The sequence below is a fragment of the Rhinopithecus roxellana genome, chromosome 13 (assembly GCF_007565055.1).
Source record: "Rhinopithecus roxellana isolate Shanxi Qingling chromosome 13, ASM756505v1, whole genome shotgun sequence".
Lineage (NCBI taxonomy): Eukaryota > Metazoa > Chordata > Mammalia > Primates > Cercopithecidae > Rhinopithecus > Rhinopithecus roxellana.
The window spans coordinates 6,091,901-6,112,742 of NC_044561.1; the positions used below are offsets into that span (position 1 = coordinate 6,091,901).

General features: G+C 52.2%; 1 protein-coding gene across 1 annotated transcript in view; it reads left to right on the forward strand.

Moving 5' to 3' along the window:
* The window catches only part of PARVB (parvin beta), a 142,139-nt gene that overhangs the window by 98,857 nt on the left and 22,440 nt on the right, over positions 1 to 20,842 (forward strand). Inside the window, 4 exon segments of the mRNA XM_030915385.1 lie at positions 5,745 to 5,885; positions 7,147 to 7,262; positions 11,038 to 11,096; positions 14,705 to 14,724. Of these exon segments, the coding sequence (XP_030771245.1) occupies positions 5,745 to 5,885; positions 7,147 to 7,262; positions 11,038 to 11,096; positions 14,705 to 14,724 (336 nt within the window).

Below are 20,842 nucleotides of genomic sequence, written 5' to 3' on the forward strand. Positions count from 1 at the left end.
TGTACGTGGAATAGCATACCTCTTCAAGGTCAGCAAGAGATTCCACCTATGTCATCCCCAGCATTGGTGGGGTCAGCACATCCTCTGTCTGGGGTTTTGCTTTTCTGCTTAACCTCCCTGCTTTGATGGACTGCACAGACAAGCCCCATCCTGGTGGAAGGGTCTCCCCGTGGGCCTTCCTGGAGAGTCACTGCCACAGATAAGCCCCATCCTGGTGGAAGAGTCTCCCCGTGGGCCGTCCTGGAGGGTCACTCCCACAAACAAACACCATCTTGATGGAAGGGTCTCCCCATGGGCCGTCCTGGAGGTTCACTCCCACAGATAAGCCCCATCCTGGTGGAAGGGTCTCCCTGTGGGCCATCCTGGGGGGATCACTCCCACAGACAAGCCCCATCCTGGTGGAAGGGTCTCCCCGTGGGCCATCCTGGAGATCTTGGATGTGAAGATTTACCTGTTGCTGGTGTTGGCCCTCTGTTGAAGCAGTCCCTCCAATTGGTACTTGGCTCCCTGCCTGAAGCAGATACTTTCTAATATTTTCAGAAGCAAACTTGAATGTTGTGTTCACTTTCATTTTTTATTTCTGATTCTTTTGCCTGCACCTGTGGCTTCTCCCACCCAATGAGTTGAAACAGTATGTCCGCAAGCCTTGTGTCTGGCAGCCTGGCTATGGAACTGGCCCTCAGAATCTCAGGACAGGCTCTGAATTTGCATCTGCATCTCAGCCATGGTGGCCTATAAACCATGCCAGTGCTTTCTATGGAGTAGAATTACAGGGGCATCTTTAAAGCCGCATCCTCCCCTCTCAAGACACATCCTTTTGGTTCCCTCTTCAGTTAGCGCTGGCAAATGCAGCACTTACTCTGGAGTTGCTGTAATTGTCCATGAGTCCTGCTACCTCGGTTGTGTTATCCATAAAGTATAACATGAGGCTTCCTTTGGCTTAAGCAGCCTTTTTCTTGTGGAGTAGCTACTGTTCCATCTTGTTTGAATAATGGCATAAGCACTTGAGAAGGCAATTCTAAAATCTCTGAGTGTCAAGTGGTTTGACATATTAATAGCACTGTTTTTTTTTTGTTGTTTTTTTTTTTTTACTGATAAAAAGAACAATGGATGAGAATATTCAGATAGTAACAGAGCATCAGAATGTCTTGTCTGGTTTTGTAAATGTTGTTACACTGAAAAGACATAATATACTGTTGATGTGATGTACTCTTGATGTGATACTACTGATGTGATCACCTGATCCTTGAGCTTCAGGATGCCAGGAATGACACCAATGTAGGCATTCAGCTCTTTGGCTTTCCAAAGGACAGAAGCCCAAACCAAATAGGAGATTTTAGCTAAGTACCAAGGTCAAAGCCAAATTCTGTGCATCTGTAGTAGAGAAGAGGTCTGAGGACTGGGCCGGGGCTGTCAGCCATTAGTGGTCAGGAAGAGGAAGTTCTGGCAAAGGAGTCTGACAGGGGTCAGTCACAAGGGAGGGGGAGCCAGAGGAGTGTTGCATTTGGGAGGGGTAAAGGAGGTGTTTCTAGGAGGTGAGAGGGAGTGAGAGGAGGAGAGAGAACAGACCTCTAGTTTGGCCATGTAGAAATTACCCAGAGTGAACCAGCAGGACCCCAGAGGAGTCCCTCTTCTATTTTTTTTTTTTTTCTCTTGAGATAGTGTCTCACTCTGTTGCCCAGGCTGAAGTGCAGTGGCGTGATCACAGCTCACTGCAGCCTTGACCCCCTAGGCTTAGATGATCCTCCCACCTCAGCTTCCCCAGGTACATGGGACCACAGATGCATACCACCATGCCCAGATAATTTTTGTATTTTCTGTAGAGCTAGGGTTTTGCCATGTTGCCCAGGCTAGTCTTGAACTGGGTTCAAACGATCCTCCCACCTTGGCCTCCCAAAATGCAGGGATCACAGGCATGAGCCACTACACCCAGCCGAGTCCCTCTTCTTGAGAGAAGATTCTGAAAGCAACTCCTGGGTTCTCTGCCACATGCCAGTTTTCTGGGGGTGTCACTCCCTGGTGTTTGCAGTGCAGCCCTCAAGGTAGACTGCATATGGTCAGAGTGAGGTGCCCGTGCTGCGGGAACTCCTGACTGTCGCCCTGCCACTCACTCATGGGCACGCCCTCTCCTTGTGAAGGTGAGGTTCTTCCTCACATGTGTACTCAACCCCACATGTGGCCATCACTCTGGGTCACCTGCTACATGGGAGAATCCTCCCCAACTTTCTCTCTTTCTGTGCTAGGAAGATAGGAGTCCTGGCCACGATGGAGCCCTTAGCTGCTCCTGCGGCCCCTGCCAGTGGGCACAGTAATGTCTGATGATGCAGGTGATCATGTGTTGTATTCTCTGCAGCACAGGAGTCACCCAAGACCGAGCCTAAGGCAGCGCTCAGCCATGGCCAGTCTCTTTGGTCTCTGTTGCCTGCTGTTTCTGCCGCCAAATTCCTATGTTCAAGTCCTATATGCGGGGCCCACCCATGTGACCTCATTTTACCTTAATTGCCTCTTTAAATACAGGCACATTGCAAGGTATGAGAGCTTCACCCACTAGGAGAGATGGGTAGCCTGGCAGGCCCCCACTGTCCCTGCTACCAGCCAGACATGCAGGTTGAACCTCGGAACGTGACTGTATTTACAGAGGTAGTGGGATAGGCATGGTGGCTCACACCTGTAATCCCAGCACTTTGGAAGGCTGAGGTGGGCAGATCACTTGACGTCGGGAATTCGAGACCAGCCTAATCAACATGGCAAAACCCCGCCTCTACTAAAAATACGAAAATTACCTGGGCATGGTGGCGCACACCTGTAATCCCAGCTAGTCGGGAGGCTGAGGCAGGAGCATCGCTTGAACCTGGGAGGCGGAGGTTGCAGTGTGCTGAGATGGTGCCATTGCACTCCAGCCTGGGTGACGAGAGTGAAACTCCATCTCAAAAAAAAAAAAAAAAAAAAAAAATGTAATGAAGGTAAAATGAGGCTATGCGAGTGGGTGGGCCCTAATCCAATATGTCTAGGGTTCCTATAAAAAGAGGAGATTGGGACACAGACATGCACAGAGGGAGACCGAGTGAGGACACAGGAAGAAGAGGACAGGTGTCTACAAGCCGGGAGGGGGCCTCAGAAGGGTCCACCCTGCCGGTGCCTTGATCTTGGACTTCCGACCTCCAGAGCTGTGACATAAATCTCCGTTGTTTAAGCCGCATGGTCTGTGGCATGCTTGGTTGCAGCAGCCCAGGCAAATGAATCCAGTGTCCTCCGCTCCTCTGCTGACTCCTCTTCCTCCACCCTGGGTGACGTGGCCATGTTCAGTCTGCGGGGTTGGATGGTGGCAGGTGCAACGGGGGCGCGTCAGGCTCCCCATCTCCCTGGTAGGCGAGGCTCTCGGACCACCCAGTTCTGTATAATCCTATCCCTCTCCTTCCTTCTCCAAGCTGCCCTGCTCTGCCCTGTCTGTGGTTGTTGAACACCTGTGGGACCTACTTGCTCTCTACTTCCAGGGCGCAAATTCAGACAGACAGCTGTGGATGACTCAGCGAGGAACTGTTAGATCCAGATGGAGGGAAATAAGATGAATAAGCGGGAATCATTTCCACTCCCCTGCAGGATGCGTTTTGTTGGGCTGCTTTGTTTTTTCTCTTGCAGTCACTGCCGCTCAATCTGATGTTATTTACGGGTGTCTGTCTCCCCACTAGGAACCTCTGTTATCTGTGCCATATCCAGCACCTAGGATAGTGCCTGTCCCATAGTAGGTGTTCAGTCCCTATCTGTGAGCCAACAAACGAATGATTGAAGGGGTATTCCGAGCCCAGCAGGCCTTGCTCTAGAATTTTATTATCGTGAAAGGGATACCAAAGCAGTTTGTTTTCTAATTGAGGGAGGGGAGGCTGCTGGGGAGATAACACTGAAGACATGGGGGCCTCTGGCTAAAATGCTTTCAACAGAACTTTGTGCTGGGGATCACCTGCAAAACAGAAACCCCATTTGAGCAGCCTGGACTTGATTGCTTTCATGATCGCCCATCAATGCTGGCGTCACCAACAGCAGCTGTGTATTGAAGGCTCTATGCTGAGTGCTTGCAGTCACCCTCCTAGTGAACCATCTCACGATGCTCTGTGACGTCGCTTTTGTTGTTTTGCAGAGGGGATCTGTCGGTAAACACTGGAGTCTTAGAATTGAAGACTAGCAGGGAAACTGGGGGTCCTTATTGCCATGTGGCCCTGCAGCAGGCATGGGGTGGGGCGCTGGTGGCCGGCACCTGCCAGTACCTACCGCTAACAAAACGGAAATTGAAGGAGGTGCAGGCTCGGCTGGAGCTCAGCCTCAGTAATTGAATCTTGACGAAATGTGACAGTTCTTGTCTGCGCTCCTCCAGATTGCTTCCTGTTCATTCTTGGTAATAAAATCATCACCAGTTCTGTGAATATCTAGTCTAACTTCCTATTGTGGTGTCAGAATGTTAGAGAAACAAGAATGGGAGCCTCACGTGTGTGGGGAGGCAGAGGCAGCTTCTAAGACCTTTTTAAAAATTATCTTTATCAGTCCTCTCCCTTCTGGGACCCACACGGGTGGTCTTCTCACTTCCTGACCCCCACTCTCGTTCTTCCCAGGTAACCTCTTTGCCTCTCAATTGCATCTTGAATTATGTTTTTTCCATTTTGTATGCATAGAATGTTCCCGAGTGTAACACCCACAGTTTTATCCTTAACTCTTCTTCCCTTTTCAATCTGGAGTCATTCTCTAAGGAAGATTAGTGACCTGAAAGCTCAGAGTTCCATGGTTCAACATCTCAAGATGCCCCCATGGCCACGTGGTAACTTGCCCCACTTTGGGGACCTCCTTGAGGCCAGGGTCAGTCCTGGTGGTTCTGAGTTCCTTCACAGCATCTTTTTTTATCTTTCTCTTCAGGACTTTTCCTGATTGACGTATTGCCGTCCTTCCTTCTGTTTTTATTTCCTTCTTATGTTTTCTTCCTGCTTCATTCATTACTTCATTCCTCGTCTTCCTTCAGTCCTCCTCCTTCCTTCCTTCCTTTCCTAGTTCTTTAGCTTATATTCATTTATTTCTCATTCTCCTCCTGGCTAATCGTCTTCTCCATCGCCCTAAACCGACATCCATCCACCCAGCCCTCTCCACCCCTCCTTCTTCCTTCCTCTTTCTGGCTGCTTTCTTACGCCTTGCCTTTCTCTATTCTTCTTCTCTTTCTTCTCTTCTCTTTCTTCTCTTTCTCCTTCCTTCCTTCCTTCCTCTCCCTCTTTCTCTCTCCCCTCCCCTCCCCTTCCTTCCTTCCTTCTTCCTTCCTTCCTTCCTTCCTTCCTTCCTTCCTTCCTTCCTTCCTTCCTTCCTTCCTTCCTTCCTTCCTTCCTCTCTCTCCTTCCTCCCTTTCTCTCTCTCCCTTTCTCTCTCTCTCTCTCTCTTTCTGAGGCAGGGTCTCACTCAGGTTGCCCAGGCTTGGGTGCAATGGTGTGATCTTGGCCTCACTGCAACCTCCACCTCCCAGGCTCAAGCACTTCTCCTACCTCAACCTCCTGAGTAGCTGGGATTACAGGCATGTACCACCATGCCTGGCTAATTTGTGTATTTTTAGTAGAGACGGGATTTCACCATATTGGCCAGGCTGGTCTCAAACTCCTGGCCTGAAGTGATTCACCCACCTCGGCCTCTCAAAGTGCTGGGATTACAGGCATGAGCCACCATGCCTGGCCCTTCCAGCTTTTTCTGACCCTCTCCTCTTGTCCTTCTCATTGCAGAAAAACTGGCAGGATGCAAGCTGAATGTGGCTGAGGTGACACAGTCCGAAATAGGGCAGAAACAGAAGCTGCAGACGGTGTTGGAAGCAGTACATGACCTGCTGCGGCCCCGCGGCTGGGCACTCCGGTGGAGCGTGGACTGTGAGTTCCACACCGCAGGGGGAGGGAGTGTCTGGAGGGAGCCCGTCCTCTCGACATTCGTCATCCACATGTGTCATCCACATTCATCATCATCCCATCTGGCCTTGCATCTTATAATTGGGTTCATCTCCCTGCGCTGTAAGAGGTAGAGCATTGCAGGGGAGAAGAACAGGAGAAGCGTTAGGGAGCTCCTAGAAAAGGTACCTGGTCAGGCCACGGTTCTCCACCCTCCCCACGCTGCAGCGGAGAGAGGCAATGTTTGTGGATGGGTGGCTCAGAGGGACTTCGAGAGAGAAGCAGCCTTGGGGGGTTCTTGTTGGGACTCAACCCCAAATACTGGTGGCAGCAACACCTAGTGGGCTGTTTGCCTGTGACCCTGGCATTAGGAGATGTGACATCATGGTATTTTCAGCCACGACATGAACCCAGAAGGTGAAAGACTAAACCAGGAGAAAGTTCTGCTCGGTGCTGCCTACTCCTTTCCCACCTCCTTCCCCTTGAAGCAGGGCCGTCAGGGTGTGGCTTCAGGGCTCTCTTGCTGGGCCAGAGGTCTCTGTGTTTTGGTGAGCTGGGCTCTCAGCGGTGGGCAGGAGACCCTGGAGCCTGGCCCTGCACCTGGTTTCTTGGCATCGAGACCTTGGGCAGACCCAGGCTGTCTCGTGGGTTGCTGGGTCCGTGGGTGGGGAATCGGGTGCCTTGTAAACTGTAAAACCCCCTGCAGAGGAGAAGTGGTGATGATGACCAAACCTGAGTCTGCATGCTGAGGAGGAGAGAGGACAGACTCGGGCAAGGCAGGGGCTAATGGCTAATGTCCCCAGAGCAGCCTCTGCCCTTGGCAGCCTACCCTTGTTGGGATGGTTCATGGCGTAGAGGGAGCCCTTCTTTAGTGCCGGAGATCATAGCGCACGTCCTTGTGATGGTTCAAGTGGCCGTGACCTGCTTTCCATGATCTTTTCCCTTCTGTGCTCATTTTACTATCCTGTTCCTTCCCTCATCACTGCCCAATTTATTGCTTTTAAAACCATTGTGCTTCTAAAAGTGTCTGCACAAGTCACCTTAGGCCAACAGGAGAGGAGACATTGAAACCAAGAAATGACTTCACCAGGTTGCTCATCAGCTCTCTTTATTTGTCCACACTTCGCTCCGTCCTTGCCTTGCTGGGGTCTCATTTAGATGCTGTGTCTCTGTTGCCTTCTGCACGTGGGCTCGGGTTCCTGTGTCACCTGATCTAAAGCGTCTCCTTTCCTCCTCCCTCCCGCAGCAATTCATGGTAAGAACCTGGTAGCCATCCTCCACCTGCTGGTCTCTCTGGCCATGCACTTCAGGGCCCCCATCCGCCTTCCTGAGCATGTAACGGTGCAGGTGGTGGTCGTGCGGGTGAGTATAACCGAGCGGTCGGCCTGCCCGTAACTCCGCCAGAGAGGCAATGTCTTCTTCCTCCTGCAGTTTTCCTGCCCTCCCCCTCCTTTTTCCCCCCAGGAGGCTACCTTCTATTTTTCCCTTTTGACAAAATGTGTGTCTCACCCTGGCTCCGAGATAAATGATTGGAACGGGAACAATGGCATTGATTTGATGAGAGGCAGAAGCAGAGGCATGAGGGTGTTGAGGTTTAATTTTCCACATTTTTGAAAAGAACATTCATTTCTCTCCAAAGCCAACTGGTTGGAATTCAATCCCCTTGAATGTGCTTATTACTCATTGGAGGAGGTTGGCCCCGCGGGATGAAACAGACACCCAAATTAAAGCCGCTTTGCATTTGCCGTGGATTATTCATCATGCCCCATCATCTCTTTTTTTGGGTTCATTTCTCTTGATTCACTTGGAGAAATGGAACCAGAACCTAGGTCCTTCTAACAGAGGGTGAAGTAGAGTTACCTTTCTCTTGCTGTTTCCCTTACATTTATTTTTTATTTTATTTTATGTTTTGAGAAAGGGTTTCACTCTGTTGCCCAGGCTGGAGTACCATGGTGCAGTCACGGTTCACTGCAGCCTCAGCCTCTTGGGTTCAAGCAGTCCTCCCACCTCAGCCTCTCAGGTAGCTAGGACTACAGGCACATGCCACCATGCCTGACTAATTTTAGATTTTTTTTTTTTTTTTTTTTTGAGATGGAGTCTCGCTCTGTCGCCCAGGCTGGAGTGCAGTGGCCAGATCTCAGCTCACTGCAAGCTCTGCCTCCCGGGTTCACGCCATTCTCCTGCCTCAGCCTCCCGAGTAGCTGGGACTACAGGCGCCCGCCACCTCATCCGGCTAGTTTTGTTGTATTTTTTAGTAGAGACGGGGTTTCACCGTGTTAGCCAGATGGTCTCGATCTCCTGACCTCGTGATCCGTCCGTCTCGGCCTCCCAAAGTGCTGGGATTACAGGCTTGAGCCACCATGCCCGGCCTAATTTTAGATTTTTGTAGAGACAGGGACTTACTATGTTGCCCAGGCTGATCTGGAAGTCCTGGGCTCGAGCGATCCTCCCATCTCAGCCTCCCAAAGTGCTGTGATTATAGGTGGGAGCAGCCATGCCTGGCTTTGTTTCCCTTACATTTAAGTGGACAGTCACTGCCTAGGGTTCATGTGTGCAGTTTCCCTCAGTAAACGTGCACCGAGCGCCTACTATTCTCTAAGCACTCAGCATGGGCTGCCAAGCCACTAAAGGAGGAACACACACCTGGGGTCTGCGGTGACGACCACTGCTGCCAGAATTAAGGTCACGCTCGGAACCTTGGATGCCTCCGTGTTTATTTTACTAGAGACATCCGGCTCCACTTTCCTCTGGTTTTTAAACTTCTTGGTCCTGTGGTCTCTGTGGTCCAGGAGGACCTGGCTGCCACTGTGTTTTCTGAACCCATTCTGACCCCTCTGTTACCCTAGCTCAGTCTTGACTGGATGGGAATGCGCCTCTCTGGCATCAGGCGAGGGCCACCTGCCATGTCTCCATGTTTCCTTCCTAAGGAGGTTGTTTGTGGCTGGTGGTGGTGACTTGGGACCTGGGGGGCCATTCCTATGGCCCCTTGTCTTGGCCAGTGGTTCACAGGCAGCCGGCCTGAAAAGGCTTCCCTAGGACACATGGGGATGTGGTTCCCAAGCCCACCTACGTCAGCTCGGGGCCCCAGGAGCCCTGTGCAGGCTCAGAAACCAGAGTATTTCCTTTCAGGCTTGCACTTGAGTCCAAGATAATCTTTGGGGTTTGCAGAAAGTTTGAACCAGGCAAGCACTTGCTGGTGCTTCCTGCCATAACGGGTTAGAGAAGTGTTGTTTGGACCATGACCAAAGCAGAATGAAACGGGAGCAGGGGGTCCTGTGAACTGGGCGCCATTACTCCCCAGACCCTAGAGCCACCTTCTTTCTTCTCTGCAGCCCCCTGGCCTCTGAGCTTGCTCAGCGGACCCCTTATCTAACCCCAGATAGAGTGGTTGGTGTAAGGGATGTGGCATTTCCAGGCTGGAAGGAAGGAAGCGAAGGGCCTTATTTACTGCCTGGCCACGTGGCTTTAGGCTGATCACTTGCTTTTGCTGAGCTGCAGTGTTTCCCCCATAAAACTGAGATTTTACTACAAACCTGTAAAACATCCAACTTCATGTCTCCAATCCTAGACCTGGGCCCAGCACCCAGTGGGTGCCTCAGGCACGTTTGGTCCGTGACTAGGTGAACACAGTGTCTCTGGACCTTCCTTGGCAGGCACTCCTGAGAATCGGGATAAGCGTCACCCACACTGTTGTTCAATAACAAGCACCAACCCTGAGTATTCCCTGGGGGTCAAACTCAGGAAAGGGATGGAAGCTCAGATCTTGATGGTGTCCACTGTGGGCTGGCCCAGTAGGAAGTGAGTTCCCGGTCCCTTGAGGAGTTCAGTGGTGGTTGGATCAGCCACCCAGACTCCACCTGGAGTTCCTGTGACAGGTGGACTGCCACCCCTACCGTCACCACTGCCATGCCTCCCTCACCACCGTCACTTCTTTTTTTTTTTTTTTTTTTTTTTTGAGACAGAGTCTCGCTCTGTCACCCAAGCTGGAGTGCAGTGGCACAATCTCGACTCATTGCAACCTCTGCCTCCTGGGTTCAAGCGATTCTCCTGTCTCAGCCTCCCAAGTTGCTGGGATTACAGGCACGTGCCACCACTCCCAGCTAATTTTGTATTTTTAGTAGAGACGGGGTTTCAGCGTGTTGGCCAGGATGGTCTCGATCTCTTGACCTTGTGATCTGCCTGCCTCGGCCTCCCAAAGTGCTGGGATTACAGCCGTGAGCCACTGCGCCGGCCATCATTGCTTTTTGATACCTGCCATGCTCTGGGAAAAGTGTGACATATACCGTATCAGTTTCCTAGGGCAGCTGTAACAAAGTACCACAAACCAGGTGGCTTAACACAGCAGACATTTATTCTCTCGCAATTATGGAGGCCAGAAGTCTGAAATCAAGACGTTGTCAGGGTAGGATGTCCTCCTTCACATCTCCTCCTCTAGGGGATGGGTCTTCCTGCCTCCTCCAGCTTCTGGTGGTGCCCGTCAGTCCTTGGTGTTCTTGGCTTATGGCCACATTTCTCTCTAGTCTCTGCCTCTGTCATCATATGGCCTCTTCGCTCTGTCTGTTTCTGCATCTATTTCCTCTTCTAATAAGAACGTGAGCCATAGTGGATTAAGATGGGACTCACCATAATCCATGATGACCTCGTCTGAGCTAGTATCTGCAAAGACCCTTATTTCCAAATGAGATCACATTCTGAAATTTGTGGTAGATATGAACGTTGGGGCATCCTCTTCAGTCCTGTGTACACATATGATTGCAGGGGATGTTCCCTGTTAATTATGTTCCTTCCAATTGCATACCTCACCTCTCCTGGCTGCAAAGCATAGAGGATCCCTTTGGGGAATCCTGACCTGGGGTGTTTCTCCTGAGACCCACACAAATGCCAACTCTCAGGGCCACATGGAGACAAGAGGGTGGGAGGAGGAGGGGGACAGGTTGTAGCTGCTGAAAGGCACCCTGCCCAGGGTCCCCTGCTGTGCACTCACCCAGGCCTGGCATGCATGTCCAATACCACCCCTCCTTCTCCTGTTGCTCTTTTCTGAGATGATCTCTGACACTACAGCTTCATCTGCCCTGTCAGTGCGTCCTTCCTCATCTCTCCACTGCCTGATTTTGTATGTTTATTTTGGGGTTTTCAGAAGCGGGAAGGCCTGCTACATTCCAGCCACATCTCGGAGGAGCTGACCACAACCACAGAGTAAGTGGACCCCTGCCTTGCCCCTCCAGGCCCTGCTGCCCCGAGTGAGCGGGGCCCCAGGCTGCCACTTCAGCCAGGGACGCCGGCACACGTGGGGCTGCTTCCACTCCACGCCCTTTCACTGTAGCATGTGATTCTCATGCTGGTTCCCACCCCAGCTCTCCTCCCTCTGCACACTTTCTTCAGAGTTTTTAACATTTTAACATTAGAACTGAGTTACCTTCCACAGCCTTTGAATTTTTTCATTCCTTATCTTAAAAGGTGAGCTTTAAGAACATTGCAAGGTGGGGCAGGCAGAGAGAGTTCAGGATGATTAGAAAGACTTACTGTCTCGGTTCATTTATCCATCTACATTAGCCCCGTCAGAGGCAAGAGTTGCGTGTTTAAACCAGAACTTTCCTTTGACAGAAACTACTAAGACATCTCTTATCTCCTAGAGAAAGCCAGAGGACAGGTGTTCAGAAGTCTAAAAGTCTTCAAATCTATTGAAAATAGCAAATCAAACAGTATCTGTGGTGTGTGGTTTTAAGGACTCCTTGTGATAACCTGCTAAGAATCTTTAGAATTCACTGCATTTGTGCCTCTTGACTAAACCTGTTTCAGATGAAAGAGAACATTTAAAAATTGATTGTCTCAGCTAATCCATCAGCTAAGTTCACAGAGTGATTAATTACTGTGTTGTGAATTCGTGGATGGTATTTCAAAAATCGTAACTGACACAGGACTCGTGGCTTGCAAGCTGTCAGGGAAGATGATGGGACAGTGGAGTGCAGGTTGACGCATGTGCAGAGGCCCATGAAGAGGCCTCCAAGTCTGCCCCAGGCCCGTGAAGGAAACAGGGAGAGCTGGAGGAGGGGAGGATGAGAATGTGGTTCTGTGCCCCGCACAGTAGGCCTTTGGTAGCAGCTCTGCCTATTCAGCAATAGAAGAAGGGCTGCTCGTGAGGAACTGGGATTGGGCTGGTGTCTTAGTTGTTTATTGTTGTGTAACAAATCACCCCCAAAGCCGAGTGGCTTAAAACAACATCTGTTTCATTTGCTGCTCACAATTCTGTGGGTCAGCAATGTAGGCTGGGCTCAGCTGGGTGGTTGTTCAGCTAGTCTTGCCTGGGGTTGCTGATATGATGCAGACACCTGAAGGCTGGTTGGGGGCTGGGGGGGCCGAGATGGACTCCCCCTACCTCTAGTGGTTGGTGTTGGCCTCCCCTGGGTCTCTTTCCTCCTCACAGAGCTGGGCATCTTCCCAGGGTGCCCTCAGAGTCCTGAGAGAGTGAGAATGCAGCTGCAGGCCCCTTGAGGCCTTGTCTTGGACATCCATACCTATATCCTCAATTCTGTGAGTCAAAGTGAGTCATGGGTCATCCTGGATCAAGCTGCAGGAAACAGACTCTGCCTCCTTGTGCAGGAATGGCCTATGCACATTGTTGGGTGGTGGGCATGCTGTGATAGGAGTCTCCCTCTAGGTGAGGGGGTCCCATATGAGGACAGCAAGGAGGAGCTGGGCCCCCTGCCATAAAACTAGAATGGTCCAGAGACAGAGAATGAGCAAGTGGGTGGGAGAATGGTCTCATCTACTCACCAGTGGTAAGTGGCACCGAGGGCCTGTTGTATGCCAACCTCCCTGCTGGGTCAACAGAAACACTGAGAGGTGGGCTGAGTGCAGTTCCTCTCCTCCAGGGTGACCCATCCTGCTGATGAGAAAGGATGCATCCACAGACATGCACAGTCCAACACAGGGGCTTGTGGGAAGTGCCTTAGGGCCTTAAGGGAATTTCCAGGAGGAGGGGAGCACCCCAAAGTCAGGGCAGGGGAGATTCCAGTGGAAGCCACCTCAATCAGATACCAGACGGCCCTGAGCAGTGAGGAAGGGAGTTGGGATTTTCTAGCCTGAGTCAGCATCCCTCTGCCAGCCAGGGCCGGGATAGAGGAGAGGCTGGGTCACCTCTCCAGGCTGATGCCCCGAGTGGGTTCTCCTCAGGGCTGGTTATCCCATCCTGGTCTCCTGTCCCTTCCCCTCCCCATGGCTGCAGAGGCTCTGACAGAACATTTGAATCATCGAATGTCTGCTGAAAACCAGCAGCCCAAAGATCCACTTTCAGTTTCCTAAGGCAGCATTGCCACCTCCCATCCAGTCTCAGTGTTCGTCTTTCTCTTTCAAGAGGTGGCTATGAGGTCACCCCTTCCAGGAAGCCCTCCTGTCTGCCAAGCAGGAGTGCTTGACTTCCTGTTAGTTCCCGTTGCCTCTGGACACATGTGACCAACGTTGAAATATTGGCTTACCAGGTCTCTCACTCCCAGGCATCTTGAGGGCAGGGCCACATAGTGTTTATCTCTAGGGGATATTAATTACTGTATCTGCACAGCCTGCACGTAGTAGGTGCTCAAGTAAGTGCTTATTAAATAAGATGGAGCCAAAGGACTTGAGCCTAGAGGGATTTGGGGGCAAAATAAAGACTTTCTTGCCTCTCAGGAAGGCAGTGCATGGAAAGGATCTGTGTACTCACTCACTGGGGATCTTTGAGGAGAAGCTGCTCACCACTCCCGTCTCCCTCATTGCTTCCACTACTGCCTGCCTGAGATCAGGGCCTGGCCTTGTGGTTCCCCAGGATCCTTTAGTTCCAAAAGTCCTGCAAGTACATTGTGTTTACTCCTGGAAACATGAGTAACCTGCAACCTTGTTTGTTTGTTTGTTTGTTTATTTGTTTGTTTATTTGAGACGGTCTTGCTCCATTGCCCAGGCTGGGGTGCAGTGGTGCGATCCCAGCTCAGTGCAGGCTTGACCTCCCAGGCTCTAGCGATCCTCTCACCTCAGCACGCGAATAGCTGGGACTACAGCGCATGCCATGACAGCCAGCTAATTTATTTGTATTCTTCTTAGAGGAGGTTTTGCCACTTTGGCCAGGCTGGTCTCCAGTCTTGCATTTTTTTGTTGTTGTTTTCTTTGTTTGTTTTTTGAGACAGAGTTTCACTCTTATTGCCCAGGCTGGAGTGCACTGGCGCAATCTCTGCTCACTGCAACCGCTACCTCCCGGGTTCAAGTGATTCTCCTGACTTAGCCTCCCAAGTAGCTGGGATTATAGGTGCCTGCCACCACGCCTGGCTAATTTTTGCGTTTTTAGCAGAGATGGGGTTTTGCCATTTTGGCCAGGCTGGTCTCGAACTCTTGACCTCAAGTGATCGACCCACTTCTGTCTCCCAAAGTGCTGGGATTACAGGCGTGAGCGACTGTGCCTGGCCCAGCCTGTGTTTTAAGCATTCCATGGCTGCTGGAAGACTTGTTGTCTGCTGAAATCTTCGTATTAACCACTATCTGATTTAAGTACCTCCCCTCCAAACAACATTGACAGAGTGGTTAATGTGCAAATAGAGATGGTGATTTGCTGCTGATTTTGTACAAACGTTAATAATCCACACAAGCACCTCTCGTTTATCATTAGAGTGGGCTGGAACGTAGCACAATGTGACTTGCATTCTTATCAGTGGGCCTTTACCTGGGCAGCGAGGGCCCAGCTTTTCTGGCTGGCTCTGTCCCTCATCCTCCATGTGCTGGTTGTGAAACTGCGTTCTGAGTGACCCATCTTATGGCTCTGTCTGTGTTCTTGTTTGCAGGATGATGATGGGCCGGTTCGGTAAGTAACCCTAGGGAAAGTGGGGAGACGGAGGCGTGTTAGGGCTGCCCCAGGAAGCTTCCAGAGAGTATACATGGTCATCTGGGGGAGTGGGAAACTGGGTGGGTCTTACTGCCCCCATAGTTCTGGAATCCTAGGGAAAGCTCACAGCCCTCTGCCACCTTTCCGTATAACGGGCTTGTGTCTCAGAGCTGAGAGTCGCTGGGTGGTGCTAGGAGGAGTGGGGTGGAAGGCTGGGTGACCAGCTAGGGGAGTGGGAGGAGCCTGGGATGTAACACTGGCTGGAACTGTCAGGGGCTGGTGCAAGAGTGGTTGAGGGTAAAAGGGAGGGAGGAGAGGCGGCCAGCACAGCATCATTAGCTGGTTGGAAGAGAATGGCTCAGCTCTGTGGATGTCCTTCCATATGTGTTATTTCCTCCTGGAAACCACTGGTTTAGCAGACTTCCTTAGAGTCAGGCAGCTGGGGCTCAGTCCTGGCTGGTGGCCTGTGGCCTGCCCCTTCCTCTCTGCTCCTCCTCTGTGAAATGGGAGTATAAAAGGCTCTCCCCAGGCAGGAACTGCTGTGAGGATTGGGTGCGATCACAGGTGAGTGCCCTGCTTGGCCAGGGGACAGCCCTTTATGTGGGGTAGTTTTATTAGTGTTGGTTTTCAGTGGCTATTCCCAAAGAAAGAGGCAATTACTCTGTCTTCCCCCATTAAAGCCTGAGACCTCATCGTCATCTCAGTGAGAGATGGTAACGTTTCAACCCTCAGAGCCAGGATACCCCGGCCCTCGACCTGGCCAGGCTCAGTGCTTTGGGAAGTATTTCAAAACAGAAACCTCTCGACCCCCGAATACCATGTTCTCCAGTGAGCAGGGAGGGGAGAACAGCTCTTAAAAGGAAAAATGGAAACCAAACAGAAGTTTCCCACCTGCCTCTCCAGCCTGCCAGCCTGGAGCTGATGTCAGGTGGGAGTGCCACCCCCTGAGTTCTATAGAACGAGGGCTGGGCCAGCTCGGCCATGGGGCTCTGTAACCTCAAAGTTATTATGGGGACCAGCTAGGATGCCCTTGCTGCTTATCTGTTGTATTAGGATTCTCTAGAGGGACAGAACTAATAGGATAGATATATGCAAAGGGGAGTTTACTAAAGGTATTAACTCACACGATCGCAAGGTTCCACAATAGGCCTTCTGCAAGCTGAGGAGCGGGGAAGCCAGTCTGAGTCCCAAAGCTGAAGAACTTAGAGTTTGATGTTTGAGGGCAGGAAGCATCCAGCATGGGAGAAAGATGGAGGCTGGGAGGCTAAGCCAGTCTAGTCTTTTCACGTTCTTCTGCTTTTTATTCTGGCTGTGCTGGCAGCCGATTAGATGGTGCCCACCTAGATTAAGGGTGGGTCTGCCTTTCCCAGTCCACTGACTCAAATGTTAATCTCCTTTGGCAACACCCTCACAGACACACCCAGGGACCATACCTCGCATCCTTTAATCCAATCCAGCTGACGCTCAGTATTAACCATCACGCCTATGGAGAGGGGAAGTGGCCCAGATCCTGCAGGGCTCGAATTGAGAAGAGGCAGCCAGTGTGTGTCCCCTTGGCTTTCTTTGCTAGACCTTAAGCTGTGCTGAGAACATTCACAGGCCTTCACTGGTTTTTGTTTGTTTTTTGTTTTTTTAAAAGGATAATTCCAGCTCTTTAAAAATGTCTCTAATATTAAAAAACAAATGCAGGAAGAGAAAGAGAAATGTCCTGTAGTCCTGTATATAGTTGCTGAGGGAGGCGAAACCACAGTGGGGTCACAGCTCATGGGGCCAGGATGAGGCGTCTCCCCATCCTGCATCTAGGTAGAGGTGCACTTTGGGGGCACAGTACCCCACTCTGTCACCTCCTCTCCACCCTTTCCTCCTGGAGGAGGTTCAGAACCCCTTTGGAATTGTAGAGGCCTAAAGATGAGGAGAGGGCCGGGTGTGGTGGCTCACACCTGTTATCTCAGCACTTTGGGAGACCCAGGTGGATGGATCCTGAGGTCAGGAGATCGAGACCATCCTGGCTAACATGGTGAAACCCCATCTCTACTAAAAATACAAAAAAATTAGCTGGGCATGGTGGCGGGCACCTGTAGTCCCAGCTACTGCGGAGGCTGAGGCAAGACAATCGCTTGAACCCAGGAGGTGGAGGTCACAGTGAGCCGAGATCATGCCACTGCACTCCAGCCTGAGTGATAAAGCGAGACTCCGTCTAAAAAAAAAGAAGAAGAAAAAAAGAAGAGACTGGGTCCCTCAAGCATTTTTGAGTCTTTTTGGTTTTTGTGGCGCTGTTACTTTTGTGCTTGGTTTGGGCCTCATTGGAGGTTTAGGGAAAAGACAGTCTGGTCAGTTCAGTTGGGAGCACATGGGCCTCAGGCTGTGTGCAGCACCCTATGGCCCGAGGGCCCAGAAGCCTGGTCCCGGAGTCCCTGCTGCCCCAGGAATGAGCTTTCGGGTCTGGTGTGCAGGGCAGTGGCTCCCTCCGTAAGAGCCAGGTGTCACGTGTGAAAAGTGGACCCAGCTGCCACTCCAGGGATGGGAGGACTGTGGAATCCCAAGACCAATTTGTACAAGAGGCCGATGGAGTTGTTCTCGTTACTTTGTAGGCTTTATGCGCTGTGCTTGAGAAAATGCAAACAGGCTATTAGTCAGTGACAGGCAATTAGTTCCGCCCCCGGCCTTGCTGCTTCTGCTGACGCAGGTTCCGAAGTTTCCTGGTTACCCAGCCTGGCACCCTCAGGCACAGCAGGGCGTCTGGCCTGGCACCCACTCCTGTGGGGGCAGCAGCACGCCTTGTCTTGGCTTCCCTGCTATGCCACTCACCTCCTTCAGCCCCTGAGAGCACCGCAGGGCGCTCTCTCCTCCAGCAACCTTCACCTGAATGCTCTCCCTCTAGATTACCCCATGGCTCACTCTTGCAGCTCTGCCAACTCTTGGTTCAAATGTCACTGATCAGGCAGGCCCTCTCTGACTCCACTGCCCCAGACTGGCCTCCACTGGCTCTCCTCCCCACCCCTGCCTTAGTTCTTTCTGTACTCATGTGATGCACCAAGTAGCGAGACTTTGCTCATGGGGAAGGCCTGGCTTCTCTTCCCTGCACCACTGTTTACACAACAAAGCCTGCATGTGTCTGGCAGATACTGGTGCCAGGAAACTTTCAGGGGCGCCCACAGCCCCTGCCTTTCTCCTTTCACACATGGCTCCTTGACCGAGAGGTGCTTTGTGGGCTAGAGCTGACATTTCCTCAGGGTGCCCCCCACCTCCTGACCAGAGCTGCCAGCCCTGGCCACAGTCTGCACACAGCTGGTGCCAGATGTTCTAGGAGCTTCTAGAAGGCTGGGCTTTGCCAGGAGCGGTCTTCTGGGCCTCAGTTTCCCCATGAGCACCCTGAGCCAGGGAGGAATGGGGGCTCCGTTCTGCCCACTCTCCATCATTGCAGCGAGGGAGGTGGCTCCACAGGTCCTCGCTGCCTCCTGACAGCATCACTGTCCTGGCCGAGGTGGGTGAGGAGGCTTCTCTCCACAGAAACAAGTCCCAGGGGGAGCCGGGGAGGTTGCAGCCTGGTCTCCATGGCAACGGGTGAGCTGGTGCAGCTTCTCCGTGGACGGCCCTTCCCCCTCCTGGGTCTGCCCTGGGCTGGAGGCCCTACCTGAGGATGAGGGGAAAGAGGGGGGAATGTTCCTTCCTCACCTTCTTCCCCCTCATTATATAACTCCTAGTAATACCCCTTCAAGTCTCTCCCATTTCTGCCAACAGGGCTTGTTCCAAAAACTCTGGCTCCGTCCCATCACCCCTGGCTCCTGACTGTGCCCTCCACAACTCCCACATTGCAGGCCACAGCCCCTGTTAACCCCTCTCACAGGCCACCTGGCTCTTGAACCTGCGCTGGACTTTCTGGCATCTCTCTCTCCTTGTGCCTCCTGCTCCCTCAGTGATGCACCTTTCCTCCTCCTCTTGCCCCAGCAAGCCTGGTTTGAACCCCAGGCTGCTTTGTGAAGCCTTCCTCAGGTCCCCCAGCCCTTGGTTCATGGGTCCGAGACTCAGGTGCCTCCAGGGACCAGGTTGATGATGTAAAAGAGGAGAGTGGCTAGATTATACAATGATAACATCATCTGCCCCTTCACCCTGGGGTGGCAGTGGGGAGTGGTGGGGTCTGAGGCAAACTGGAGAGTCCACATCCCCATCCCCAGGGGCAGCTCATTGCTGCCAGGTAGGAGTGTAGTCTCACTGTTGCCACAGCCTCCAGTTCTTCAAGAGAAGCCAGAAGTTCAGAAGTTTTGCACAAACCTTCCCATTTAAGAACTGTTGACTCTGGCTGGGTACCGTGGCTCACACCTGTAGTCCCAGCAATTTGGGAGGCTGAGGCGGGTGGATAACTTGTGGTCAGGAGTTCAAGACCAGCCTTACCAACATGGCAAAACCCCGTCTCTACTAAAAACACAAAAATTTTTATGCATACCTGTAGTCCCAGCTATTCAGGAGGTTGAGGCAAGAGAATTGCTTGAACCCGGGAGGTGGAGATGGCAGTGAGCTGAGATCGTGCCAGTGCACTCCAGCCTGGGTGACAGAGTGAGACTCTGTCTCAAAGAGCAAAAACCAAGAGCAAAACAAACAAAACAAAGAAAAACTGTTGACTCAAAGGAAAACATTACAGGGACCAAGCTGAGCATTCCTGCAGGTTGGACCTGGGCAGCCCTGGCATGCTCAGGTTGGTTGGCCCCGTCCGGATTCCTCTTTTCTGACACTAACAGGGTTGCACTACCATAGTTTACTCTCTCTCCCAACCCTCCTCCAAGTCTGTGCCTCTTCCAAGAGTGGGGCCCCTCCTTGTTTATCCCTGTGATGTCCCCAGAGCCTGCGGAAGCTCTGGGGGACAGGACAAGAGGGAGCTGTAAAGACTGAGGGCCGACAATGCTCCTGCCAGGCTCCATGCTCCTGCCTCTACTCACTGCCCTACTTAGTTCCACACCAAGGGCGAGGCAGGGGCTGTCACAATGCCGCCTTTACAGAGGAAGAAATGGGGCTGGAGAGGGAAGGATTTGCCCAAAGGCATGGGGTGTGAAGTCGGGCAGCTAGAACAAAATAGGATCTATTTTCGTTCCCAAGGCCAAGCACATCACGGCAGTGCAGAATGCTTTCTCTGTCTCTTTCTCTCTCCCAGGTCAGGGTGGTCCCTGGGGAGGCCCCTGGGTACCCCTAGACAGGGGGGAGGAGCTTCCTACCCCACCCTCTTCCTGTCAAGCTGGGCTTCGCAGCTCCCAGGGCTGCTCCTTGGGTTGGGGTCCCAGCCTGGCTGGTAACAGAGGGTCCCTCCGCTGGACTCGAGCTTCTGAGCATGCTCTGCCCCCAGGAACCTGGAGGATGGAAGTTGGGGGCCCTAGGTCCCTTCCAAATGCCCTGAGTTCTGTGCCCTGGGTCCCCAGTGCCCATTTTCAGAGCCCCCGGCCCCTCCCTGCCATGTGGACTGTGTGACGTGATGCCAGTCCCCCGGGTCCAGGGGCGCAGCAGCCGGCGGAGAGGACTCTGCGGCACCGATGCCTCCCTAAGTGGCTTGACTCTGCCAGCCCAGCGGTGGCCCAGCTAAATATACCCCGGCTGACGTCAAGCACTCTTCTGCTCCTGGGGTTTTTCTTAAGCTGCATTTACAGTTTGCGTATTGCTTTGTAAAGATTTCACTTTTTTTTTTTTTGCTCCTTAGCAGACTGTCTTACTGAGTGTACTCTGACTTAGATGATTATGAAAATAACGTACAGCTGCTGCATTAGGAAGCTGGCATGTGTCCAGAGGCAGGGGCGTTTTGCTCAGTGTCGGTCTTTAGGTGAAGAAAACTTCCCTCCCCTGCCCCTAAACATGCACATACACACTCATGCTCACACATGTACACACATGCACACACGTGTACACACACATGCACACACGTGTACACATACACTTTCCTTCTCTCCTTTCCACTTCATTTCTCACCACCTCCACAAGGCCAAGGAAGAGGCTACCTGGGCTGGGCTGGGCCGGGGGGTGTGAGCTGCCTCCTGGGGCCCAGACCGGGAGGAAGGGTCAGCATGCTTCCTCTGCGAGGAGGCCTGGCCGGCTTCTCTCCCTTGGCCTCTGGCTT